The sequence below is a fragment of the Mesoplodon densirostris genome, chromosome 1 (genome assembly GCF_025265405.1).
Source record: "Mesoplodon densirostris isolate mMesDen1 chromosome 1, mMesDen1 primary haplotype, whole genome shotgun sequence".
Taxonomy (NCBI): Eukaryota; Metazoa; Chordata; class Mammalia; order Artiodactyla; family Ziphiidae; genus Mesoplodon; species Mesoplodon densirostris.
Window position 1 is genome coordinate 155,276,329 of NC_082661.1, and position 23,508 is coordinate 155,299,836.

Here is a 23,508-nt window from a genome sequence, read left to right on the forward strand (position 1 = left end):
AACAACACTTCTGCTTCTCTCTATGTATGATTCTCTTTTACTTTAAAATTATTATATATTTTACCTCCTTATTTACTTACTTAAATTTCCAAATGACATCCTGCTGTGTAGCTGTTATTACTAGAACTTAACTTTTCTTTAAGAAAGAAAAAAATGAGAATATGAGATAGATGAATCATGAAGTAAAAAAATAAGTCAAACACTATGAAGGACAATTAACTAGAGTACTAGAATTTTGCTTTATCAAATATTGTTTAAAGTATAAGTGGAATTGTATTTGACTAGCTTTTTGAAATATAATTACATTGCACTTTTGGCACTAGATTTATGTATTCTATTTTAGTTATTGAAGTGTGTGTGTGTGTGCATGCACACATGCATGCGCACATACTGATTAATTAGCTTTGGGTTGGAGCTTTGGGATGTATAGCTTGAAAAGGCTCCCCAACTGATTACTGAAACACGTGTCTGATTAAAAATCACCGCTTTACCAAACAGATCTAAATTAAAGAGTTATTGAATGAAGACACAAATCAGTCTACCTGCTGGATCATTGTGGATGACTTTCAGTGCAGTACTAACTTATCCAATTTATCTAGTCCTTCTAAATGGTCCAATAGCCTTTACACACTCAGTATTGGAACTTAAAAAAAAAAAACTTGCCAGCGCACTCCTTACTCTTTTCCCTCCCTCCATTTGGATGTGATAGGGATGCAAGAGCATGGCCAAAGCCTCATTTCCTACTCCATACATCTGTTCTTTGCACTACTGATAGATTTGGCTGGCAACAAATGTGAAATTTGACACTTCTTAGATGATGACTTGATTGTTGATAAATTCTATTTTAATATAGTTCTCTTTTTGTGTGTAGTAAAATATAAATAATATAAACTTTGCCATTTTATCCCTTTTTAAGTGTACAGTTCTCTTACATTATATACACCCACATTCTTGTTGTTGGGTGTTTTTTGTTTTATTAAAAAACAAACAGAAGTTTAATAACATGTGTACTTCCTGTATACACAGAGGATAATCCAGGAAAGCCAAGCAACTCTCAACAGTGGCCCAAGCCACCACCTAAAATATACACCCACATTGTTGTGTAACCATTGCTACTATTTCCAGAACTTTATCATCTCAGAGAGAAACTCTGTATCTATTAACCAGTAACTCCCGATTGCCTTCTCTCCCCCCAGACTCTGGTAACCTCTATTCTATTTTCCTGCTTTATGAATTCGCCTATTCTAGATAACCTCTTATCATACAATATTTATCCTTTTGTGTCTGGCTTATTTCTCTTAGCATAACAGTTTCAAGATTCAGTTATGTTGTAGTATGTATCAGAACTTCATTTTATGCCAGAATAGTATTCCATTGTATGTGTAACTTACATTTTGTTTATCTTCTATTGATGGACCCTTGGGTTTTTTCCACCTTTTGACTATTGTGAATAATGCTGATATGAACATTTGAGTCCCCAAAGTCAAATCTTTGGGGTATATACCTCAGAGTGGAATTGCTGGGTCACATGGTCATTCTATGCTAAACTTTTTGAGGGACTGCCAAACATTCTTCCACAGTGGCTGTACCATTTTACATTCCCAGCAGCCATGCTCAAGGCTTCCAGTTTCTTTACATCTTGGCCAACACTTATTCTTTCCTGGTTTTTTTTATAATAGTCATCCTAGTAGGTGCAAAGTAGTATCTTGTGGTTTTGATTTGTTTCCCTAATGACTAATGATGTTGAGATTTTTTTTCATGTGCTTAATGGCTGTTCTTTGGATATTGAGTCTTTTGCCCACTCTTAATTGAATTTGTTGTTGTTGAGTTGTAAACATTCTTTATATATTCTGAATATTAGACCTTTGTAAGGTATTTGCCAAATCCAGGATTATAAAGATTTTCCCCTGTACCTTCTTCTAGGAGTTTTTTAGTCTTAGTTCTTAAGTAAAGATCTTTGATCCATTTTTTTGAGTTAATTTTTATATATGATACAAGGTAACGGTCCAGCTTCATTCCTTTGCTTGTGGCTGTATCTAGTTTTTCCAGCACAGTTTGTTGAGGAGACTGTTCTTTTCCCAATAATTGGTCTTAGCACTTTTGTTAAAAATCAGTAGACCATATATGTGATATATGTGAGGTTTTCTGGGTTTCTGTTTCATTCCATTGGTCTGTATGTCTATACTTATGTAGGTACCAGCCACATTGTCTCGATTCCCGTAGATTTGTAGTTAAGTTTCAAAATCAGGAAGTTTGAGCCCTCCAACTTTGTTCTTCTTTTCCAGTCCCTACCTGGTGACTTTCTGTGGGTTTCCTAGAGCACTGCACTGTTCATTATGAAAAACTTAATGAGCAAAATTTTAAATTTTTTTCTAAAAGTTAAATTTATTCAATTGTCTATAGTCAACAGGTGAGAAGAATGGGAAATTATGGTCTCCAGATGAAGAGGTTTCCCCTGAAGTACTAGCAAAGGTAAATTTGTGTAGGTCTTAATAACTTTTATGTTGAGATAAAGAACATTTATGGATACCCTTTTTTTAAACCTAACAGTTAATAAGCATTTTAAATGAGGTACTTTATTTTTAAATCAAAAGTTGTATGTTTCTCAAATTGTAGTTGTCATTGAGTTATTTACATGTAGGTATATGTCAGCATGTTCTTTAGACCTTCCTGCCTTGCTAAGATAATTTCAGTGAGACTGTTTTACATAGAGATTGTAGAATATTGATGCTCAGAAGCACCTCAGGCCTAGCCTCATTACCAATGTCTGTCTACAGGCATAAGAATATTAACTTGGCAAAAACAGATGGCTGTCATCATATTGAAAACTTCTGACAGATGTAAATTATCCCTCAGGAAAGCTAATTTTTAAAGTGGTAGTCTTGGGATTTAAAACAAGACTTCTTCTTCATTATCATCTTACTTGATTGATAATCTATTTCACCTTGAGTAGCTTCATAGTCCTCATTTATTCCATCAGTTCCTTTTTCCAGGTTGTCACTAAATATAGTAAATAATATGAACATTCTTTAGCTAGTTCTTGCATGTATTCCATAACAATCTTTTGAGTATAAGCCACCAAGCAATTATGGCTACAAATAATTATGAAATCTCCTAGTTTTTTAATCAAAATAGTTTTTCAGTACTACAAAAAATATTACAGTCTAAATAGTTATTTTTAATCACTGTAATCAGTATAGTTTAGTTATTTTTAAACAATATATTTTTAAATGATTAGAAAAGCAGTTGTTCAGGTGTGAAGAGTCTGAATTCAAGGAGCCAGGCCTTGGGCGAGTTATCACAGTAATGTGTCTAAGTTGCCTTATTTATTGGAAATAAGAATACCTCTCTCGGGGCTTCCCTGGTGGCGCAGTGGTTGAGAGTCTGCCTGCCGATGCAGGGGACACAGGTTCGTGCCCCGGTCTGGGAAGATCCCACATGCCGCAGAGCGGCTGGGCCCGTGAGCCATGGCCGCTGAGCCTGCGCGTCCAGAGCCTGTGCTCCGCAACAGGAGAGGCCACAACAGTGAGAGGCCTGCGTACTGCAAAAAAAAAAAAAAAAAAAAAAGAATACCTCTCTCATAGAGTTGTTTGGGAGATTAAATAAAGTAATACATGTGTAACTCTGGGGAAAGTACCTGGCATAGATTAAACAGAATAAGTATTAGTTCTCATTGTTATTATCCTATAGACTTGTTTAATAAAACATGTCTTCCGGCAGCTAAGTAATCTCACTAATCTAATTAACATAAATTAATCTTCCCTTTAAGTGGAATTTTAAGTTGCTTTCTTTTTTTAGCATGTTAATATTTTATAGGTACAGGCAATTAAACTTCTGGTAAGGTGGCTGTTGGGTATGAAAAACAACCAGTCTAAATCTGCCAATTCAACTCTTCGGTTATTATCAGCGATGTTGGTTAGTGAGGGTGACCTGACAGAGCAAAAGAAGATCAGGTGAGATTTTTCTTCCTTCCCACAGGTTTTTTTAGCTCAAGATGCTGGTAGAGCTTACATAGAAATTATTTACTTAATATTGACTGTTGTAATTGCTCTATGTGCTTTGTGTTTAAATTTTACATACTTATTTGGGGTTTATATCTGAATAATGATCATGTATTTTTCTTCATCCCTAAAGACTGACCTTTTTCCAGTAAATTTTTAGTCATAATCACTACAGCAATGTTACAGTTAGCTTCAACATTTGAATCAGTTAAACAAATATTTGTTGAATTACTACTCTTTGCAAAACACTACGAAAAGCATTGCAGCAAAAACAGATAAAATTCCATTCCTGCCTTTAAGGAACTTACCCTAGTATAGTGATTGAACAAGTAGAGTGTCTTGATGCCACGAAGGGAATAAAAATTTCAGTGTAGGTTCAAAGAAGAAAGAGATGCAGCCTCCTGATGGTTTGCAGAAGACTATACAAGGTTCTGCAAATGCCAAAAAAAAAATTTGTTTCATTTCTACACCTGTTCACTCTTCAAATCTGTGAAATCACCATTTCTTCTTTCTGTTCCTTTTAAGGTGAAAATAAAAGCCAAATTTTTTATTTACTAGGGTCCAGCTGAAAAAACTGAAAGATTCTACTTGTGTTGGATTCTTACTTTAAAATTTTTGTTAGAGGATAGATTTAACTATTTATTTATTCTTTCAGTATTTATTGAGCACTGTCATGCCAGGTACTACCAAGCCTTTTAAAGATACAATAATCTCTCCCTCTAAGGAATATGCATTCTAGTGGAGGAGATAGGAAATGCACAATTACAGTAGAGATGCTGAATGCTCTGATAAACTGAAGAAAACAATCAAAAATTATTTTTATCATAAAATAAGCCAAGGGTAGCTTTGCATGAACAGATTGAAGAGTAGGGATAATGAGAAGTTTTAAATTTGGGGAAACTATGTACAGTGTATAGCAAAGGCTTAATAATGAGCTCTTACAAATCAATGATAAATAGGATCCCCAATAAAGATGAAGATTATATATTACCAGTTTACCTTTAAAAAAGTGTCTGACATCACTATACAATAAGTACAATTTTAATTTAAGTGGAACCTCTTGTCTGTCAAATCAGCAAAAAGTTTTTTAAGCAATCATCACTCCATGGGATCAGGGAAATAAATGGGTTCCCTCATAAATCCTGTGAATATAAATGGGCACAGTCTTGGCAGGACAGTTTGGCATTTTGTTTCTAAGTCCTTAAAAATGTTATCCATTGACTCTTTTTTTTTGACTCTTTATTTTTACACTCATGAAATTATAAAAGAATCATACAAAAATACATATACAAACATGTTCTTTCCAGCATTTTTTATCATCACAGAAGATAGGGGAATGGTTAACTGTGGAACACACATGTTAGGAAATATTATGCAGATCTTAATTAGATGTTATGTATCCCATAGTTTAGCTTAGGCTCTGGAATGAGAAACTTATTCAACTCTACCTATGCTCCATTTACTAGCTGTGTGAACTTGTATAAGTCACTTTCCTAAGCCTCAGTTTCCTCATCTTAGAGTTAAGTACACAAATAGTAGCATTAATTTTTTTAATTCCTGAATCATTTGCCTCAGAAGCCATTTGAGTGTCCCTCATTGTTACCACTGCTCAGCTTGATGGTCATGTGGTCCAAGAGTGCCATGTTTTCTCCTCCTGTATGCTAAATAATAGTCCCTTGTGGATTCAGGGCAGCTTTCCACATTTCCTAAAGTCTTTGAAATATCAAAGCTATGTTATGTTCCCTATAGCAGTTGAAGTAAGAAGACTATCCTTTTACCACCTCACTGTCACGTTTTACCATTTAGGTTATAAAAGTTGACTGGGTGTGGGTGGGAGTGCCTGGACTCCCTAGATTCCCTTGGAAAACTTCCTGATGCAAAGGAAAGTCTGCCTCAGAGACTAGTACCTGAGAGAGACTAGCTCTCACCTCCATATCCTTTCCTTTTAGATATTTCTCTGATGCCTCCCACTTTCTGGTACAGATCACCTCCTAATTCATAGCCCCCTCCATTTCATCAGACATTTGTAGGCTTAAGATTGATTTCTGTTATGTCTGTGTAAATATGTGTATGCATTTAAAAATTGTGGGAAATACAATAGATTTTAAATAAGTGATTTTTAATTTTTCAGGTTTTTTTTAATATCAGGTTTTCTATGATGAATGTGAATGCCTCTTAAAATGAGAAATACAGTTCCTAATGTAAATGTTTCTTGCTAGCGTTGCAGTTAGTGCTGTTGTACACGTAAGCAGAGTTGCTTAGCTGTGGTGGAAGATCTAAGCTAGAGTGTAACTAAAAACGAAGGCAGACATAAAAAAAGAATGAAATTTTGCCATTTGCAACAACACGGATGGACCTGGAGAGTATCATGCTTAGTGAAATAAGTCAGACAAAGACAATACTGTATGTTATCACTTACATATAGAACCTAAAAAATTAAAAGAAACTAATGAGGACTTCCCTGGTGGTACAGTGGTTAAGAATCCGCCTGCCAGTGCAGGGGACACGGGTTCGAGCCCTGGTCCCGGAAGATCCCACATGCTGCAAAGCAACTAATCCCGTGCGCCACCACTGCTGAGCCTGCGCTCTAGAGCCCGTGAGCCACAACTACTGAAGCCTGCGCGCCTAGAGCCCGTGCTCTACAACAAGAGAAGCCACTGCAATGAGAAGCCCACACACTGCAGAGAAGAGTAGCCACACTCGCCACAACTAGAGAAAGCCTGCGTCCAGCAACAAAGACCCAACACAGCCAGAAAGTTAATTAATTGATTGATTGATTAATTAAAGAAACTAGTGAATATAACAAAGAAGCAGACTCACAGATACAGAGAACAAACTAGTGGTTACTGTTGGGGAGGGGGAGGGGCAAGATAGGGGTACAGGCTTAAAAGGTACAAACTATGTATAAAATAAGGTACAAGGATATATTTTACAACATGGGGAATATAACTAAGATTTTATAATATAATTGGAGTATAATCTATAAAAATTTTGAATCACTATGTTGTACACCTGAGATTAATATATTATAAATCAGCTATACCTGAATAAAATAAATATAAAAATTTTAAATGAAGGCAGATAAATTTAATATCAGATAGTCACAATGATTTGAGCCTTCTGCCCTGTGTTGAAGGACTCAAAATTTTGTCATTTTAAGCATAAATTATGCTAAAGACCTTAACAGTCAAAAAGGGACCAAAGAGTTTTGTGAATGATAATGGTTATAGGAAATGTTTATTTCTTTTTTGTTTGTTTATAGTAAATCTGATATGTCTCGCTTGCGATTAGCTGCTGGTAGTGCCATAATGAAGCTTGCTCAGGAACCTTGTTACCATGAAATTATAACCCCAGAGCAGTTTCAGCTCTGTGCGCTTGTTATTAATGTAAGTAACAATCTTATTTTTGTCATTTACTTGGCCTTCAAAGTTAAATTTATTTACTTTCTATAGATTACAGATCCATTTGCTCTATGGATGTATGCACAAAAGGGATTGCTATTATTACTATTCTAACCAGTTAACTCCCCAAAATTAAGTTATTTACTCCCTCAGTATAATTATTTTTTTTTTTAATGAAGACATTAAAAATGCTTAAACTGTCCTTTTGTAAATGTTTGCCAATTTTTAAAAACTAAACTAGGGGCTTTTGTCATGGTTTTAAAAGTACTAATACTTTTATTTAAGTATTTTTGGTTTTGTGCTGCTGTAGGATGAGTGCTATCAAGTAAGGCAGATATTTGCTCAGAAGCTACATAAGGCACTTGTGAAGTTACTCCTCCCATTGGAGTATATGGCGATCTTTGCCTTGTGTGCCAAAGATCCTGTGAAGGAGAGAAGAGCACATGCACGACAGTGTTTACTAAAAAATATCAGTATACGCAGGGAGTACATTAAACAGAACCCCATGGCTACTGGTAAGTAATTTTCAAAGTGCTCAGTGTGCAGATATATCTTGTCAATGTATCAATTTGTGGAGGGTTTTATTTCATATATTTCTATTATAGTTTATAATAACACTGGGACTTTTATAGAATGCTGTTGTTGTAGTTAAGATGTAAGTAAAATCTAAAATCCTGGTTTGTGAGTCCTATTTATAATGCATAAAACTGTTTGGAGGAAGTGTGTTGTTTCTTATGGAATCAGCAGTGTGGCTTGATTTGAACACATTGCTCTGATGTCAGAGAGTAAAGAATTACTTTCCTAGCTTTGCCAGGGACTCAATCTTAAATTATCCTTTGTCTTCAGTAGCCTACAAAATTGAAAAAAGTATTTCAGTATCATCTAGATGTCATGTTGCCTCTAATTTAGAAATAACTGAGGGAAAAAATGTTAACTGAAGCGGTTAGAACGTAAATTAGGGAGGGATTTTTATAAAGGCTATTATTACTATTGTTAATAATAATGTTTTCACTTCAGAGAAATTATTATCACTGTTGCCTGAGTATGTAGTTCCATATATGATTCACCTGCTAGCCCATGATCCAGATTTTACAAGATCACAAGATGTTGATCAACTTCGTGATATTAAAGAGTAAGTCATGTTGATTTTTAATAAGTCTAAGAATTATTTTTCCTTTTTAAAAAATGCTAAATTTTTTCCTTTACTATTCCCATTAGAATAAAAACATTTTTATGGTTTTATTCTTTTATTGTAAATTTTAAGTTTCATCTTACAAAATTGTTCCTACCTAATAAGTTCTATTTGGTTGTTTTGTTTCCTGTTTGTTTGCAGTTAGCTTTAGCTGAGTCTGTGAAATAAGTTGATTTGGTCTTTATCTTATTTTTACCTTTGTATTAAGATGGGCTTCAGTTACTTCAGTTTGATAATTTAGAAAGCCATGTAGTGAAAATTTCTCTCCTTAAAACTATACTTCAACCTCAAAAGATAATTCCTCAAAAATATGCACACACATATGAGATACTCTGTGGCAGGTCTGTGGTAATACAAAATTAGATTTGTTACACCAGTCACAGAGAGATTTGTCTCTAGTGGAAAGACAGGCAGGTAAACAATTGCAAAACACTTGTTTAAGAAGTGTTTTTATGTAAAATAGAACTTTATATATGATGCAGGGTGAGTGAACAAGTAGGAAGTAGCCTAGGCTTGTCTACAAATGACCTCCAAGAAACTTTAAAGCAATGTCTATTTTCCCATTGCTGTGCTTTTGCTTTGCACGTTTAAATTGGTTCCCTCAGCTTGTATTTAAAGTACTATGTTTTTTCTGTGTGCGACATGAAGCCTTATCCCTAATCTTATTTGAGGTTGTAATCAACAGTTTATCTCTGCCTCCTGTAGCTCTTTCAGGAGACATAGGTTCTAGTCTCAGCTATCTGAGTAAAAACTTTACTTCTCTGCTTCAGTTGCCTTATCCATAAAATGCAGGATATGAAATAGATAATCCCTAAAATATCTTCCAATTCTAATTTCTGTTTACTTAATAAATATATTTTATTTGCAAATTCTTTTTCCTTTTTTTAAAAAAATAACTTTTATTTTGGGATTTCCCAGAAAGCACTTTCATAAAGTGAAAAAGTGATGTATGTATTTGCCTAGAACACAAGGTCTATGTTAAGGAACCTTTTTAGCCCTATTTCAGTTGCAAGGCAGTCATGTGAAAAAGGGATTAGATTTGCAAGAGGCAACAGTGATGTGGGAAAAGTACTGAAGTCGTTAGTTAGAATTGAAATCACTGGCACATACTTTTTGGTTCTATCTAGCATGCAGTACTTTTGAGTATCTTTAAACATTTCATTTTAAGTTACCATGTAATTTGAAGTGTTCACTTTTCTTTTTCTAGTTAAGGTGTACAGTTTCTTAAGGTATACAGTTAGATCATTCATTGAGATGTTGTTTCTTAACAGAGGGTGTTATCAGCTGTAAATTTCCTTTTTAGTACTACCAGTGCTGAATCCTATAAGTATGGTATGTTGTGTTTTTGTTTTATTTGTCTTAAGGTATTTTCTAATTTTTCTTGTGATTTCTTCTTTGACCCATTGGTTGTTTAAGAGTGTGTGGTTTGGGAATTCCCTGGCGGTCCAGTGGTTAAGACTCTCTGATTTCACTGCCAAGGCCCTGGGTTCAATCACTGGTCAGGGAAATAAGATCTCACAAGCCACAAGGCCAAAAAAAAAAAACATAGGAATGTGTGGTTTAATTTCCATATATGTGTGAATTTTCCAGTTTTCCTTCTTTTATTGACTTAGTTTCATGCCATTCTGGTTAGAAAAGATACTTTTTTTTTTTTTTTTGCGGTACGCGGGCCTCTCACTGTTGTGGCCTCTCCCGTTGCAGAGCACAGGCTCCGGGCTCTGGACACGCAGGCTCAGCAGCCATGGCTCACGGGCCCAGCTGCTCCGCGGCATGTGGGATCTTCCCAGACCGGGGCATGAACCCGTGTCCCCTGCATCGGCAGGCGGACTCTCAACTACTGCGCCACCAGGGAAGCCCAGAAAAGATACTTTTTATTAAGACTTGTTTTATGGCCTACCATACGGTCTGCCCTGGAGACTATACCATGTTCACTTGAGAAAAATGTGTATTCTGCTATTGTTAGTTGGAGTGTTCCATATATATCTGATATCTGATTGGTTTATAGTGTTGTTCAAGTTCTTTCTTTTCTTTTTAGTCCCTGTCTGGATTTTCTATCCATTATTGAAAATAGGGTATTGAAATCTGTTATTGTGGAAACATGTATTTCTCCCTTCAATTCTGTCCATTTTTGCTTCATAGATTTTGGGGCTTTGTTGCTAGGTTTGTATGTGTTTATAATAGTCATATCTTCTTACTGGTTTTACTCTCATCAATATAGTCCTTCTGGGTCTTTTGCAATCCATTTTGTCTAATTGTAAAATAGCCACCAGCTCTCTTTTGGTTACTGTTTGCATGAATATATTTTTTTCATCCTTTTACTTTCAAATAATTTGTGTTTTTATATCTAAAGTGAGTCTCTTGTAGATAAGGTATAGATGGATCTTCCCCGCCCCCTTAATGTACTCTGCTTCTCTGCTTTTTAATTGGGGGACTTAATCTATTTTCATTTAAAGTAATTACTAATAAGGAAGACAGTTACTTATGCCATATAGCCGTTAGTTTTCTCTGTGTCTTACGTATTTTTTGTTACTTAATTGCTCCATAGCCTCTCATTTTTGTATTTACAGTTGACCCTTGAACAACACAGGTTTGAACTGTGTGGAGGGTCAACACCCCTAACTCCTGTGTTGTTCAAGGGTCAGCTGTAGTTGTTTTTTGTAGGGAACCTTTTTTTTTTTTTTTTTTTTTTTTTTTTTTTGCGGTATGCGGGCCTGTCACTGTTGTGGCCTCTCCTGTTGCGGAGCACAGGCTCCGGACGCACAGGCTCAGTGGCCATGGCTCACGGGCCCAGCCGCTCCGCGGCATGTGGGATCTTCCCGGACCGGGGCACGAACCCATGTCCCCTGCATCAGCAGGCGGACTCTCAACCACTGCTCCACCAGGGAAGCCCCGTAGGGAACCTTTTTGATTACTTTCTTTTGTGTATATTTTTTAGTTATTTTCTTAATGATTACACTTAACATCTTAAAGTTGTAACAGCCTAGTTAGAATAATAGCAACTTAGTTTCATGAGTATAGAGATAGTCTGCTTTTATACAACTTTATTCCACTCCCTTTTGATAAAATTATATCTTTATACATTGTTTTATATTATACATATATATGATTATTATTTTATGCATTTTCCTTTTAAGTCATATATTTAAAAAGGAGTTAAAAATCAGAAGTTCAGTAATGCTGGCTTTATATTATCTATGTGATTACCTTTACCAGTGTTCTTTATTTCTTACAGCTTCAAGTTACTGTCTATTGTTTTTTCGTTTCAGCCCAAAGGACTGAGTTTAGTATTTCTTATAAGACAAGTCTACTAAAAACAAACTACATTAATCTATTTCCCCCTTACAGTAGTCTCTTAAGACATCTACATATACTATAGCCAAAGAAGTATACATAGATTATCATCAAATGTTTTTTCTCTCCTGTTGATGTAGTAAAACAGTAAGTCCATGGTGGCTGCCTGAGAATCATCATGGGAACTTAGTAATAGGCTTTGATCCTAGATTTGTCGATGTAAGCTCCCCAAGTGATTCTAATGTTCATCCTGATTTGGGATTCATTTTTACTTAGAAATTCAGGTGTCACCTTCAGACACTTTATGTATTAAATGAATATAAAGTAACAAGTAGAAAACAGCAAAAATGGTTTGAGATGTGACTATTTAGCTGAATTACTGTTTACTATGCACACCAGCCTCATAGAATGTGAAATTCAGAGTTATGTCACAGTAGAATTACATACAAATCTTAGATCTTCTCCATAGCTTGCAGATAGTCAAAGTGGCAAGACTGTGCTGTATGCTGGTTTGCTTATCATTGCTGGATATTAATACACGTTATATCATCTAAATGTTTATTAAATACCTATAGAATGAATCTCTGTGTGCCTCATGAAACTGTCAGGCTTTCTCATATTAAGCTATGTGTTCATATTTGTTATTTGTGATATGATTCTGTTTGAATTGCATATTATTAACAGGGTATTTCTATTAATCATTAGAGTTTTCTCTGTATTGTACTCTTATTATATTCAGACAACAGAACTTCCCAGTAAGCTATTAAATCCCTTAAGCAAAAGCACCTACAATCAGTCTCTTTACTAAGTGAATATGTTTGTCATTTAGGTGCCTATGGTTCATGCTTGAAGTTTTAATGACAAAGAATGAAAATAACAGCCATGCCTTTATGAAAAAGATGGCAGAGAACATCAAGCTAACAAAAGATGCCCAGTCTCCAGATGAATCCAAGACAAATGAAGTAAGATATATATTAGGCCAGTGGGTATTAAGATATTACAGGAAAAAATATTATGACCCTTGTCCCACTTGTTTTTCCTAACTATTACATAACAAAATATATTATAGAACGTTTATTAAAAATATATACTTAGTTTTTACTTTATTTCATTAAATTGAATTCTATTTGAAAAACATTTATTACTTTGAAAAAGATATTAAAACTTCTACAGAGCACAGGAATAAGAACTAGTAAAATTTACAACTATGCTGTCTTAAGAACTTTTAGTAAGAGTTACAGACAAGTAGATATTCTTTTTGTATGTTTCCTTTAGTTTGGTTTATTGTTTTAACATATACTTGGCATTCATGTTAAATTAAGATGAAGGGGTCTTTTTTGTTGTTGTTTACTAGGAGGCTACATAAGAAGAAATACAAATGCAGAATGTTCAAGGAATAAATAATAACCCCATATTATTGTTTTGATTTGATTTTATATATTGGTTAGAATTGGTGGTACTTGTGGTTATTTTTCACTACTGAAAGGTATATGTGATTTTTTTTTTCCTCCCTAGAAACTTTATACAGTGTGTGATGTGGCCCTGTGTGTTATAAATAGTAAAAGTGCTTTGTGCAATGCAGATTCACCAAAGGATCCAGTCCTTCCAATGAAATTTTTTACACAACCTGAAAAGGTAATTTTCTTCCCTTCATTTTTCTACCATACTAAACCTATTTAAATTTGTTACTATCAACCCTAGTGGCAAGTATTGGACTGTCTTGACTACAGAGTGTAAAAAAAAAAATACCTCTGTGAGTTTATCAAGAAATGGGAGATTGTCTTCCAAAGCCTGAAAAATATCATTCTCACCTTACAGAGTAGAGAATACAAATCAAGCTTGGTGGTGGTGTTCCTATGTGAGCTATTCCTTCTGGATATTTCTAATATGTAAGAGGAATTTTCAAATTTCTTAAATTGTTTTCATCTCATTAAAACACTGTTAGTATTTTTTCAGAAAAGAAGTAAGCAAAATATTTGGTAGAGTATAAATATATATACATCTATATATGAAATAAAATATATGAAATAAAATGTTAGAATGAGTGGAATTGGTCTTGGCAATTGAGAGACCTGGATTCGAATCAACCATTTCTAATTTGAGGGACCTTACACATGTTAACTCTTCTAAGCCTCAATGTCTTCACCTCTAAAATGCAGATGATAATACCCATGCACAATTACTAATATACCTAGGTTTCTAAGAGTTTGTCACAAAGCATTTAATAAATGGTATTAATAATAAATAGTACATTTATTCTGCTGTCAGAAAATGAAGTTTTCCATGTAAGTAAATTTTTCAGCTAACTAAAGCTCTTTAAGTTTTTCCAGCTAATTTGGATTAAGGAACTTTTTCAAAAAGAATGCCTTTTATTTATTACCCACTTTAAGGTGGTATTTTAAAGTTTAACTTTCCTGTGCTTTGTTTAAAATAATATCCTTAATATTTTTAATTGGAAAAAATAAGGCATTTAAAATTTTCAACAAAAATTTTAATCAGACTTTGATTTAGTACTCAGAATTTACTCTGCCTGGTTTTGATAGGAATAATAAGGATTGCAAAGTTACTTCTGTTCTAATTGAATTTACTGGTCTTTATAAATACTCCTGAGTGAGCTCTTGAATTTAAATTTACGTTATTGTTGACCCAGGGCTATCGTGACTGGAATAGTACCCAAATAGGATCTTCATACATCATCAAGAATTTAAATTGCTGTTTGTCACTACACCTAATTCTAACTGTTTTTTGTTTTGATATGAAACTTAGAATGTCTTTAGCCTTCTTAATAATAATTTTGGTTTTTTTCTGTTTTAAATGATCAGCTTTCCTCACTTCCTTTTCTAATATGTTGCTTTTAATATGGTATAAATTCAGACAGAAGAAAACTAGGCATATTAAGATAGTGAGCTTAGTGAAGCTATAGTATATCTTCATGTAACATTTATTTTAGCTACATAAAAGCCTTTGTGGGGAAGAAAAGAAAGATCCAGCCTTGCCTAGAACACATGTCAAAAGCGTTATTTCTTTTCATAGGGACATTTAAGGCCTCTGTTCTTTTCTGTGACACTAGTGTGAAGGTAAACTTAATAAAAGAAAAATAATTTTTTAAGTGCTATTACTTAAAAATTAATGAACTTCCAGATGGTAGTAAGTCATTTTGCTTCCGTGAGACCATTGTGGTTTACTCGTGTGCTATTCCCAGGATAATTAACAGATAGAGGCACCATAGGATCAAATTGAACTCTTACAGATACAACTTTCAAAAGTATCATCAGTGTCCACATTTGGTTTAATTCATTTATTAACTGGTTAATATCACTGCAGCCAAATAACATTATAATTGACTAAATTAGATTTTGATGGTGTATTTACCTTTATGATTTGGACAGTCTACTTATGGTTCTAGGAAACAAAACATTTTTAATTAAAGTAACAGATTTTTTTTCACTAAGGATAATTTTCTTGAGATTCTGTGTGGGGTTCTTTTAGTGAATATTAAGTGCCTGATATATGCATAGTACCATTCTGGATGCTTTGGGAGCCCCAAAGAAGTAAATTTTAGGGACTTCCCTGGCAGTCCAGAGCTTAAGACTCCATGCTTCCACTGCAGGAGGCGTGGCTTCAGCCCCTGGTCGGGGAACTAAGATCCCGTGTGCCACGTGGTGTGGCCAAATAAATTTTTTTAAAAAGTAAATTTTATAATAGAGTGGAGAACATAGTTCATTGAATAAACTGGAGACTGTTTGCCCTGAACCATATGAAAGAATAGAAGTGTGTTTTATTTAAAATGTGATTTAAGGGAATTCCCTGGCATTCCAGTGGTTAGGACTCCGTGCTTTCACTGACTATGGCCTGGATTCAATTCCTGGTCAGGGAACTAGGCTCCTGCAAGCCACGTGGCGCTGCCAAAAAAAAAATGTGATTTAAGTAATTTATATCTGACATTTGACTAAGCCTTGTGTGTCACTGAGTTAATTTTAAAACTAGACTTATGGTATGGTTCATGAAATATGCTTTGATGGTTTGATATGTTTCTTAGCTCAAATGAAACTGTTATTGTAAAGCAAAATGCCTTGAAAAGTCTTGTATGGACAAAAAAATATGTTCACTTTTGTTTGTTTGTTTTTTTGATAGGACTTCTGTAATGACAAGAGTTACATTTCAGAAGAGACAAGAGTACTTCTGTTAACAGGAAAGGTATTATGTACTAGATAATTGGGGAATCTTTATCTCATGTGCATATTACTTATGCTATTCTTAGAAATAACCTTTAAATGTCCCTCGGATTTTATAGTTCCTGATTCTTAGGGATCATGTTGTGGATTATAGCATCTAAAGCATTTGTTCTCTCAGGCTTTTTTTTTTTGCCATAAACCACTTTAGAATTACAACCATGTGTTCTCACCAGTACTGAAAGGCTTCAAGTTATTTAGAATTCACAAAGCAGATTTCCCTGAAAAATGGTATAATATATTTAGATGTGTAAGATAAAGATAATTTTAAAGTACTAATAAGTTAGACAGTTTATATTCTGTAAAGGTAATATGACATCTAAAAGAGCAAAGGGAAATTTAATATTTGATAAACAGTGTCTAAACTATTATTATATATACTCAGTAATTTACTTGTAAGATATTTTATTATGTCTTAATTATTACGTATTTCACTATGTTTTAGGGACACTTTTTATTTTGATTGAGCAATAGGAATAATTAAATATTGCATAGTTAGTTTTAAATAGAGGTAATGCTTTTGATTTGTAATTATGTTTAGATATTGTTTTACAGAATTATCATTTCTAATAAATTTAGGATTTAACTTTCCAAAGGAACAACAATTCCTGGCCGTAAGCGGAACAGTATCCCTTACATGTGTCTAAATTTGTATGTATTCCTTTCAGTAAGGTATAAAATAACATGCATATATGTAATTTTTAGCCAAAACCTGCTGGAGTACTAGGTGCGGTAAACAAGCCTTTATCAGCAACGGGAAGGAAACCATATGTTAGAAGCACTGGAGCTGAGACTGGAAGCAATATTAATGTAAATTCAGAGCTGAACCCTTCCACCGGCAATCGATCAAGGCAATTTTTTTCTCCAATTGTTTTTGTTACTATCACTCACTACTTGGTTCATCTTTCAGTTTCTTTTCTTAAAGCACTGTATCACAAAAATGGACTTTAGGAAACATCTTAGTAAAAAACAGTAGTGCTAAATTTTAGTATAATGATGGAAATTGAGAGTGTACTACACATTTTGAAACTGTTTAGCATTCTAAATGTGTAGAAAAGTTAAATGGAAAAACGTAAGAATTAGTAATATACTAAAACTAATTTACATGAAAGCGTGTGTCTGTGTTTAACACTTAGGAGAACTGAAAATGTAACTCTTTAAATAAATTTAATTTACATGCTTTTTAATTTTTAACTCAAGATTAGTATAGCATGAGTAGAGATAACATTGTTAATAACATTTTCCACTTATTAAAGATTCCATGTTTGGGACTTCCCTGGTGGTCCAGTGGCTAAGACTCTGCGCCCCCAATGTAGGGGGCCCAGGTTCGATCCCTTGTCAAGGAAATAGATCCACATGCCACAACTAAGTTCGCATGCCACAACAAAGATCCTGCATGTCACAACTAAGACCTGACACAGCCAGATAAATAAATATTTTTTAAAAAGATAACATGTTTAACATGTCAAGTGTTTACTGTCTTAGCTACTGCATAAAAATTTTCATCTGACCCTACTCTTACCAACACTAAATATTGAGGCTTTTAAAGATTTTATTCTAATTCATGAAATTTTAAGCATAAATTCAGTGGTGGTGTTTTAAACACATTTTTAGCAGTAGAATCCCAAAATATAAAAAAATTAACGTGGAACGCCTGTGGTTTACATAGATAGTGGGGTCAGACACCTCCCCTATGGCCTCTTCTTGCAGCCCCTTCCCTTGCAGAGCATTAACAACACAGACTGGAGAAAACTATACTCTACGCTCATCTGTTGTATTTTTGCTTTGTTTTAGGGTATTCCACCCCCAACAGATAGGCTTATAGAATAGTTCTGTTGTTTGTTGCTTGTCAACTAAGCTTTCTGTCTGGTGGTTTTAGGTAGTCATTTCTGTCTTACATTAGTAAGGTAAGATGGAAATCCAAAACTTGATATAGTAGAGCAGTAGTCTGTAACCACAGAAGATCTGAGTCTTGTTAATGTTACTTCACTTGGCCAGGCTTCTAAATCAGCCTAAGCCTCTTTCCTTATTGGTATAGTGAGAGAGTACACTTCTATTCATGTGGTGAAATAAAGAAGCTTTGGTTTATTTCTCTTCAACAGGGAACAGAGTTCAGAGGCAGCAGAAACTGGAGTTAGTGAAAATGAAGAGAACCCTGTGAGAATTATTTCTGTGACACCTGTAAAGAATATTGACCCAGTAAAGAATAAGGTAAATTTTAAGACTTAACAAGTGGGTTTTTCCCATGGAGATTCTTATTACAATTTTATGATGGGGTAAGAAACCCACGGTCTACCCATTAATACCACCACCCCCTGCTATACTTACCGGGCTTCCACTCTACAGAAGTGATTCTGTCTATGTCCACTCTCTTCATTTACCAGAGTTTGTGTGGTCACCTTCTCCCACCCTACTTCTCCCAATACCTTGAAAGAATAGGAACTGAAGTGTTTTGAGATCTTGTTTTCAAAACTTTATTGACTCCCACCAGGGATCAACACTCTGTTTCTGTTGTTGTTGTTTTAAGTTAAACTTAATGAGCTGACCTTTTAAAATATATTTGAGTTTTTATTTAACAGCTGCACTCTTGGATGGTGTATCTTTTAACTGTGGCCCCCGATATTCTTAACAATTTTTTGGCAGGACAGAAAGGAGTATAACATTGGTAGGAGGATAACTTTCCTCAGTAAGAATGACCTAATACTATTATTTCTTTTTCTATAGAATCATGTTCTTGACATACTTTTTTTTACCCCCCATATATTTATGGTATTATCAAATGTTTTAGGAGTTATCCTCAGGTACATAAAATATGGGACTATACAGTTATTCCACAGTAGCTGAACTTTTCCTATCCAAACTCATTATCTGAATTCAAACTGAATAGGTAAGGATACATTTTTTAGGTCAGTCTGACTATCCATACTCTTGCTGTTTGCTATCTGAACTTCAGTATGTCAGTAAATTCAGGTAACAGGGAACCTCTCACTTTCAAAACTCTTAGAATTCAGAAACCAGTAGATTTAGATATTGTGGGATCCTTCTATAGAATTAAACATTGAACATAATCATGCTTAGATGCAGATATGCATATTGCCACAGATACTTAAAACATGCTTATAATATGTATTAAGAGGTGGTACAGGGATGCAAATGTTTATCTAGTACAAACATCTATCTATAACCTTTTCAACCTCTGCTGTAGAATTGTATAGAAGATAAATTGGACATTTAAATTCTAATTTCTCAGGGGCCAAAATATTACTTTGATTAATCTGTAATATTATATTGTTCCAAACACTGTTTTAACATTTTCATACCTTCCAGAGAATGTTTTAACAGATTCACTGTTGCCTGAAGAGACAGGGGTTGTATTTTGACAAAAGCCTGATAGCTTCCCTGTCAGATCTCCCATAAGTTGATATGATCATTTCTTTCCAGGGTCTGGTTCTCAGTCTTGCAGGCTCAAAACAGTATCTTGTTGTACTAAAAGAAGATAAAGATCTAAGAGAGTGTTTCTTGGTAACCAATTTCTCAAAGAGATTGATGCATAAACCAATTTATTAGTTATGTATATAAAAATTATCCAGCAAATTGTATATACATGTTTACAAATCAGAACATTTTCTCCTATTATTTACTCTGTGAGCAAAATCAAATGGTAATATGAAGAATGAATAAGGGAGGTGGTTAAAGGAATAACACATTAACATTCCGTGGAGCAGGCAGGCAGTACCACCAGTGTTGCCCTTTAGAGTCTTCTATTTCTTCATGCCTACAGCTGACAACTGATTTCCTCTTCATTTGGCTTTTGCATGAGTTCTTTATACATATGCACATATACATAATGTTCATAAATGTGTAAATATGATCATATGCATGACTTTTAATAGTCTTTTTTTCCCCTTTTAAACAGCCTTATCTGTGTGTTCAGTTTTTTCTCTACAGTGTTATCATTTTCATGTTTGTATACACATAAATACTTCCTTTCCCTGTTCTTTGTCACTACAGTGTTACATTAAATTTACTGGTGATTTTATTTCTAGGGGCTAGTAAGTTCTAGTAGTGGGAATGCTAGGTCAAGGAGTAAATATACTAGAGATTTTAGATATTTCCATATTGTTTTCTTCGAAAATTAGAACACTTGACATTTCTACCAGCAGGGTACTTTTTTCTCTATATACCCACTAACAACAGGTTTTATAGTTCTTCTGAATTTTCCTCAGTTTAAAGTATCAAAACTAATGCCCCACTATTGTTTTAATTTATATTTCTCTGATGATCAGTATTTTTGTTGACCATTTGGATGTACTCTTGTGTGAACTGCCTGTTCATATTTGCCCGTTTTTAAATTATCTTTTTCTTGTTTAACTCAACTTTTTTTTTTTGGGGGGGGCCATGCCATGCACCTTGCAGGAAATTCGCCGACCAGGGATTGAACCCAGGCCATGGTAGTGAAAACCTGGAATCCTAACCACTAGGCCACCAGGGAACTCCCTAACTCAACCTCTGATACTATAGTAGTTTTACCTTCTTGTTAACATTCTTGCTCCCTTCCAATCTCATCACCAAATATAGCAGCCAGTGTGATCTTTTTAAAATATAATTTGGATTGTGTTTGTCCTCTGTTTAAAGTCCATCAATGACTTTTATTAGCACTTAGAATAAAATCAGATTTCTTAAATGTCCCATAAGGCATTCATGATCTGGCCCATGCCAGCTTCTCCTACCTTATACCGGTCTCACATCACTTCAAGTTCCTTAAATCTTCCAAGCTCTTTCCTTCTTCGGGTACTTCATGCTGCCTCTTCCATCTGTCTAAAATACTTCACTTTTCATGTGATAAGTCCTGCTTTGATACTGTTTAATTAATATTCCCCAGAAGAACCAATGAGAAATTGATGCTTCCTCTGTTTTTTTGTTTTTTCTGAATGCCCTTTTCTTTAATCTCTTAGCATTTAGGTTAATCTGTACTTAAATGTTTGTTTACTCTTTAAAAAATTAGTCACCTACTATGCTAATCTGTTTGAGGACAGGAAAAATAACAGTTTTGTTCCCCAGTCTATGCCCAGCAGCCACTGCACCTAACAGGCATTCAGTTGAATGGTTTCTACTTCAAGTTTAACCACACTTAGTTTTTTTATTGACCCTTATTTTGCCCAGGAATCTCCATCTTTCTCCAGGGTGCCTTCGCATATCTTTTCTCTGATCTATTTTGTATTGTTTTGCAGTTTAAATCCTGTGGACCACCTTACTCTTGTTCCCTCATGATGATTTTCGTAACACGACTCTCCACATCCCAAGAGGGTGAAAGAAGTAGGAGTCGTCATTCTCATTAGCTCATCATCCTGGAAGGATGGATTTAAGTCTAGCTGCCCATGTTAAAGGCTCTGATACTGTCTCTTAAAATAGGGTTTACTTTGTTAATCCTCAACGTGAAACACTGATTTGTGGATTTTCTAACTTAAGATACTACTTTCATGAGTTTTCATTTAAGTAAATTTTCTTGAAACATGAAAGACTTATATGTGTTTCCCTGGTCATTGAAAACATTTTTTTGGGAAATGCAAATTAATTAGTTAACTAATTGAAAAGATAAAGTCTCATTTTTTGGGTAAGGATAGTGTTCCTTTGTTTCCCTTGAATCAATTAAAATTATTATAATTGACTCCTAAATATCATACATATAAAGGTCACTTTCATTCTGAAAACTATTATTCCCCCTAATGTCCATTATGTCTCATATTAAAATGGAATTTTACTATTTTGAACATTTTAGATGACAATATGTAATATATATGCCAAACAAAGAGGAAAAAAGAGAATGTTCAGAAAAAAGAGAATGTTCTGAAAAAAGCAGAAGGTTAATGATGGATAAAGAAGAGACAGGGGGCTTCCCTGGTGGCGCAGTGGTTGAGAATCTGCCTGCTAATGCAGGGGACACGGGTTCGAGCCCTGGGCTGGGAGGATCCCACATGCCGCGGAGCAACTAGGCCCGTGAGCCACAACTACTGAGCCTGTGCGTCTGGAGCCTGTGCTCCGCAACAAGAGAGGCCGCGATAGTGAGAGGCCCGCACACCGCGATGAAGAGTGGCCCCCGCTTGCCACAACTGGAGAAAGCCCTCGCACAGAAACGAAGACCCAACACAGCAAACATAAATTAATAAACTCCTACCCCCAACATCTTAAAAAAAAAAGAAGAGACAGAAGTTAGAATGAATGAGTGGAGTGAGATATTAAAGAACTTTGTGTCACAGAACTACAAAGATTATAGGTAGATGCATCATAGAGAAAGAAAATAACACTGAATTATGAAAACATCCCCCCCTCTTTTAAAAAGTGATACATTAAGAGCATACCACAATAAAAAGGACCTTTTCATTTAAAATGGCTGTGAAAGCAAAACTGAGTAGGTTTTCTCTTATATAACTGCCTATGCACTTTAGTAAGCATGTATTGAGTATATTATATATGCCAAGCACTATGGTAGGCACCTCATTCAGTCCTTACCCTTGAGGAGTTTACATTCTTCATGGGATGTAACAGTTAATTAGAAGTTAATCAGAAGCCCTGGAATTCCAACTCTTAAAATACTTGCAGAATGCTTCTTTCTAGTATAGATCAGTGATATTTAAGGAATTATGTTAATAGAATTGTTTTCTGCTCTTTTAGGAGATTAATTCTGATCAGGCTGCCCAGGGCAACATCAGCAGTGACCGAGGAAAGAAAAGAACAGTAACAGCAGCTGGTGCAGAGAATATCCAACAAAAAACAGATGAGAAAGTAGATGAATCAGGACCACCTGCCCCTTCAAAACCCAGGAGAGGACGTCGACCCAAGTCTGAATCTCAGGGCAATGCAACCAGAAATGATGATATAAATAAACCTCTTAGCAAGGGAAGAAAGAGAGCTGCAGTCAATCAGGAAAGCCCTGGAGGTTTGGAAGCAGGTAATGCCAAAGCACCCAAACTGCAAGACATAGCCAAAAAGGCAGCACCAGCAGAGAGACAAATTGACTTACAAAGGTAACGTACACCACTCTTTCTGAACTTTGAATTTAGACATCTTGTTTTAATCCTAGTTGCCAGTCACCCCCAAACACCTAGGCATTTGGGAGTGAAAACTGCCCCTGGTTTTCCTGAGTAAGTTATGGTGGCATTTGCTTTTATCTCATAACTTTCAGGACAACAATTGGAAGAGAGATCTCCTTTTTTTCTTTGGTTAATTTTTAATTAGGATATGGTTTTTGATGTTTCTATTTATTAGCAAGAATAACATTGTCTTGGTCTCCCTCACATAGTTGCATGGGGTTTTCTAAATATAAACGGCTACCTTTTTGATACAGAGATCCCAGAGTGGAATAGATAGATGTCATGGCATGCTCCTTAATT

General features: G+C 34.9%; 1 protein-coding gene across 5 annotated transcripts in view; it reads left to right on the forward strand.

Moving 5' to 3' along the window:
* The window catches only part of PDS5A (PDS5 cohesin associated factor A), a 132,278-nt gene that overhangs the window by 99,579 nt on the left and 9,191 nt on the right, over positions 1-23,508 (forward strand). For 4 of the 5 annotated variants that reach the window (XM_060110832.1, XM_060110825.1, XM_060110849.1 and 1 more), the window contains exons 22-32: positions 2,404-2,472; positions 3,817-3,953; positions 7,264-7,387; positions 7,713-7,917; positions 8,420-8,534; positions 12,715-12,847; positions 13,401-13,520; positions 16,020-16,082; positions 16,823-16,968; positions 18,220-18,328; positions 22,790-23,142. In XM_060110832.1, the coding sequence (XP_059966815.1) occupies positions 2,404-2,472; positions 3,817-3,953; positions 7,264-7,387; positions 7,713-7,917; positions 8,420-8,534; positions 12,715-12,847; positions 13,401-13,520; positions 16,020-16,082; positions 16,823-16,968; positions 18,220-18,328; positions 22,790-23,142 (1,574 nt within the window). The remainder of the gene's footprint in view (positions 1-2,403; positions 2,473-3,816; positions 3,954-7,263; positions 7,388-7,712; positions 7,918-8,419; positions 8,535-12,714; positions 12,848-13,400; positions 13,521-16,019; positions 16,083-16,822; positions 16,969-18,219; positions 18,329-22,789; positions 23,143-23,508) is intronic. The other variant, XM_060110839.1, reaches the window with a different exon arrangement.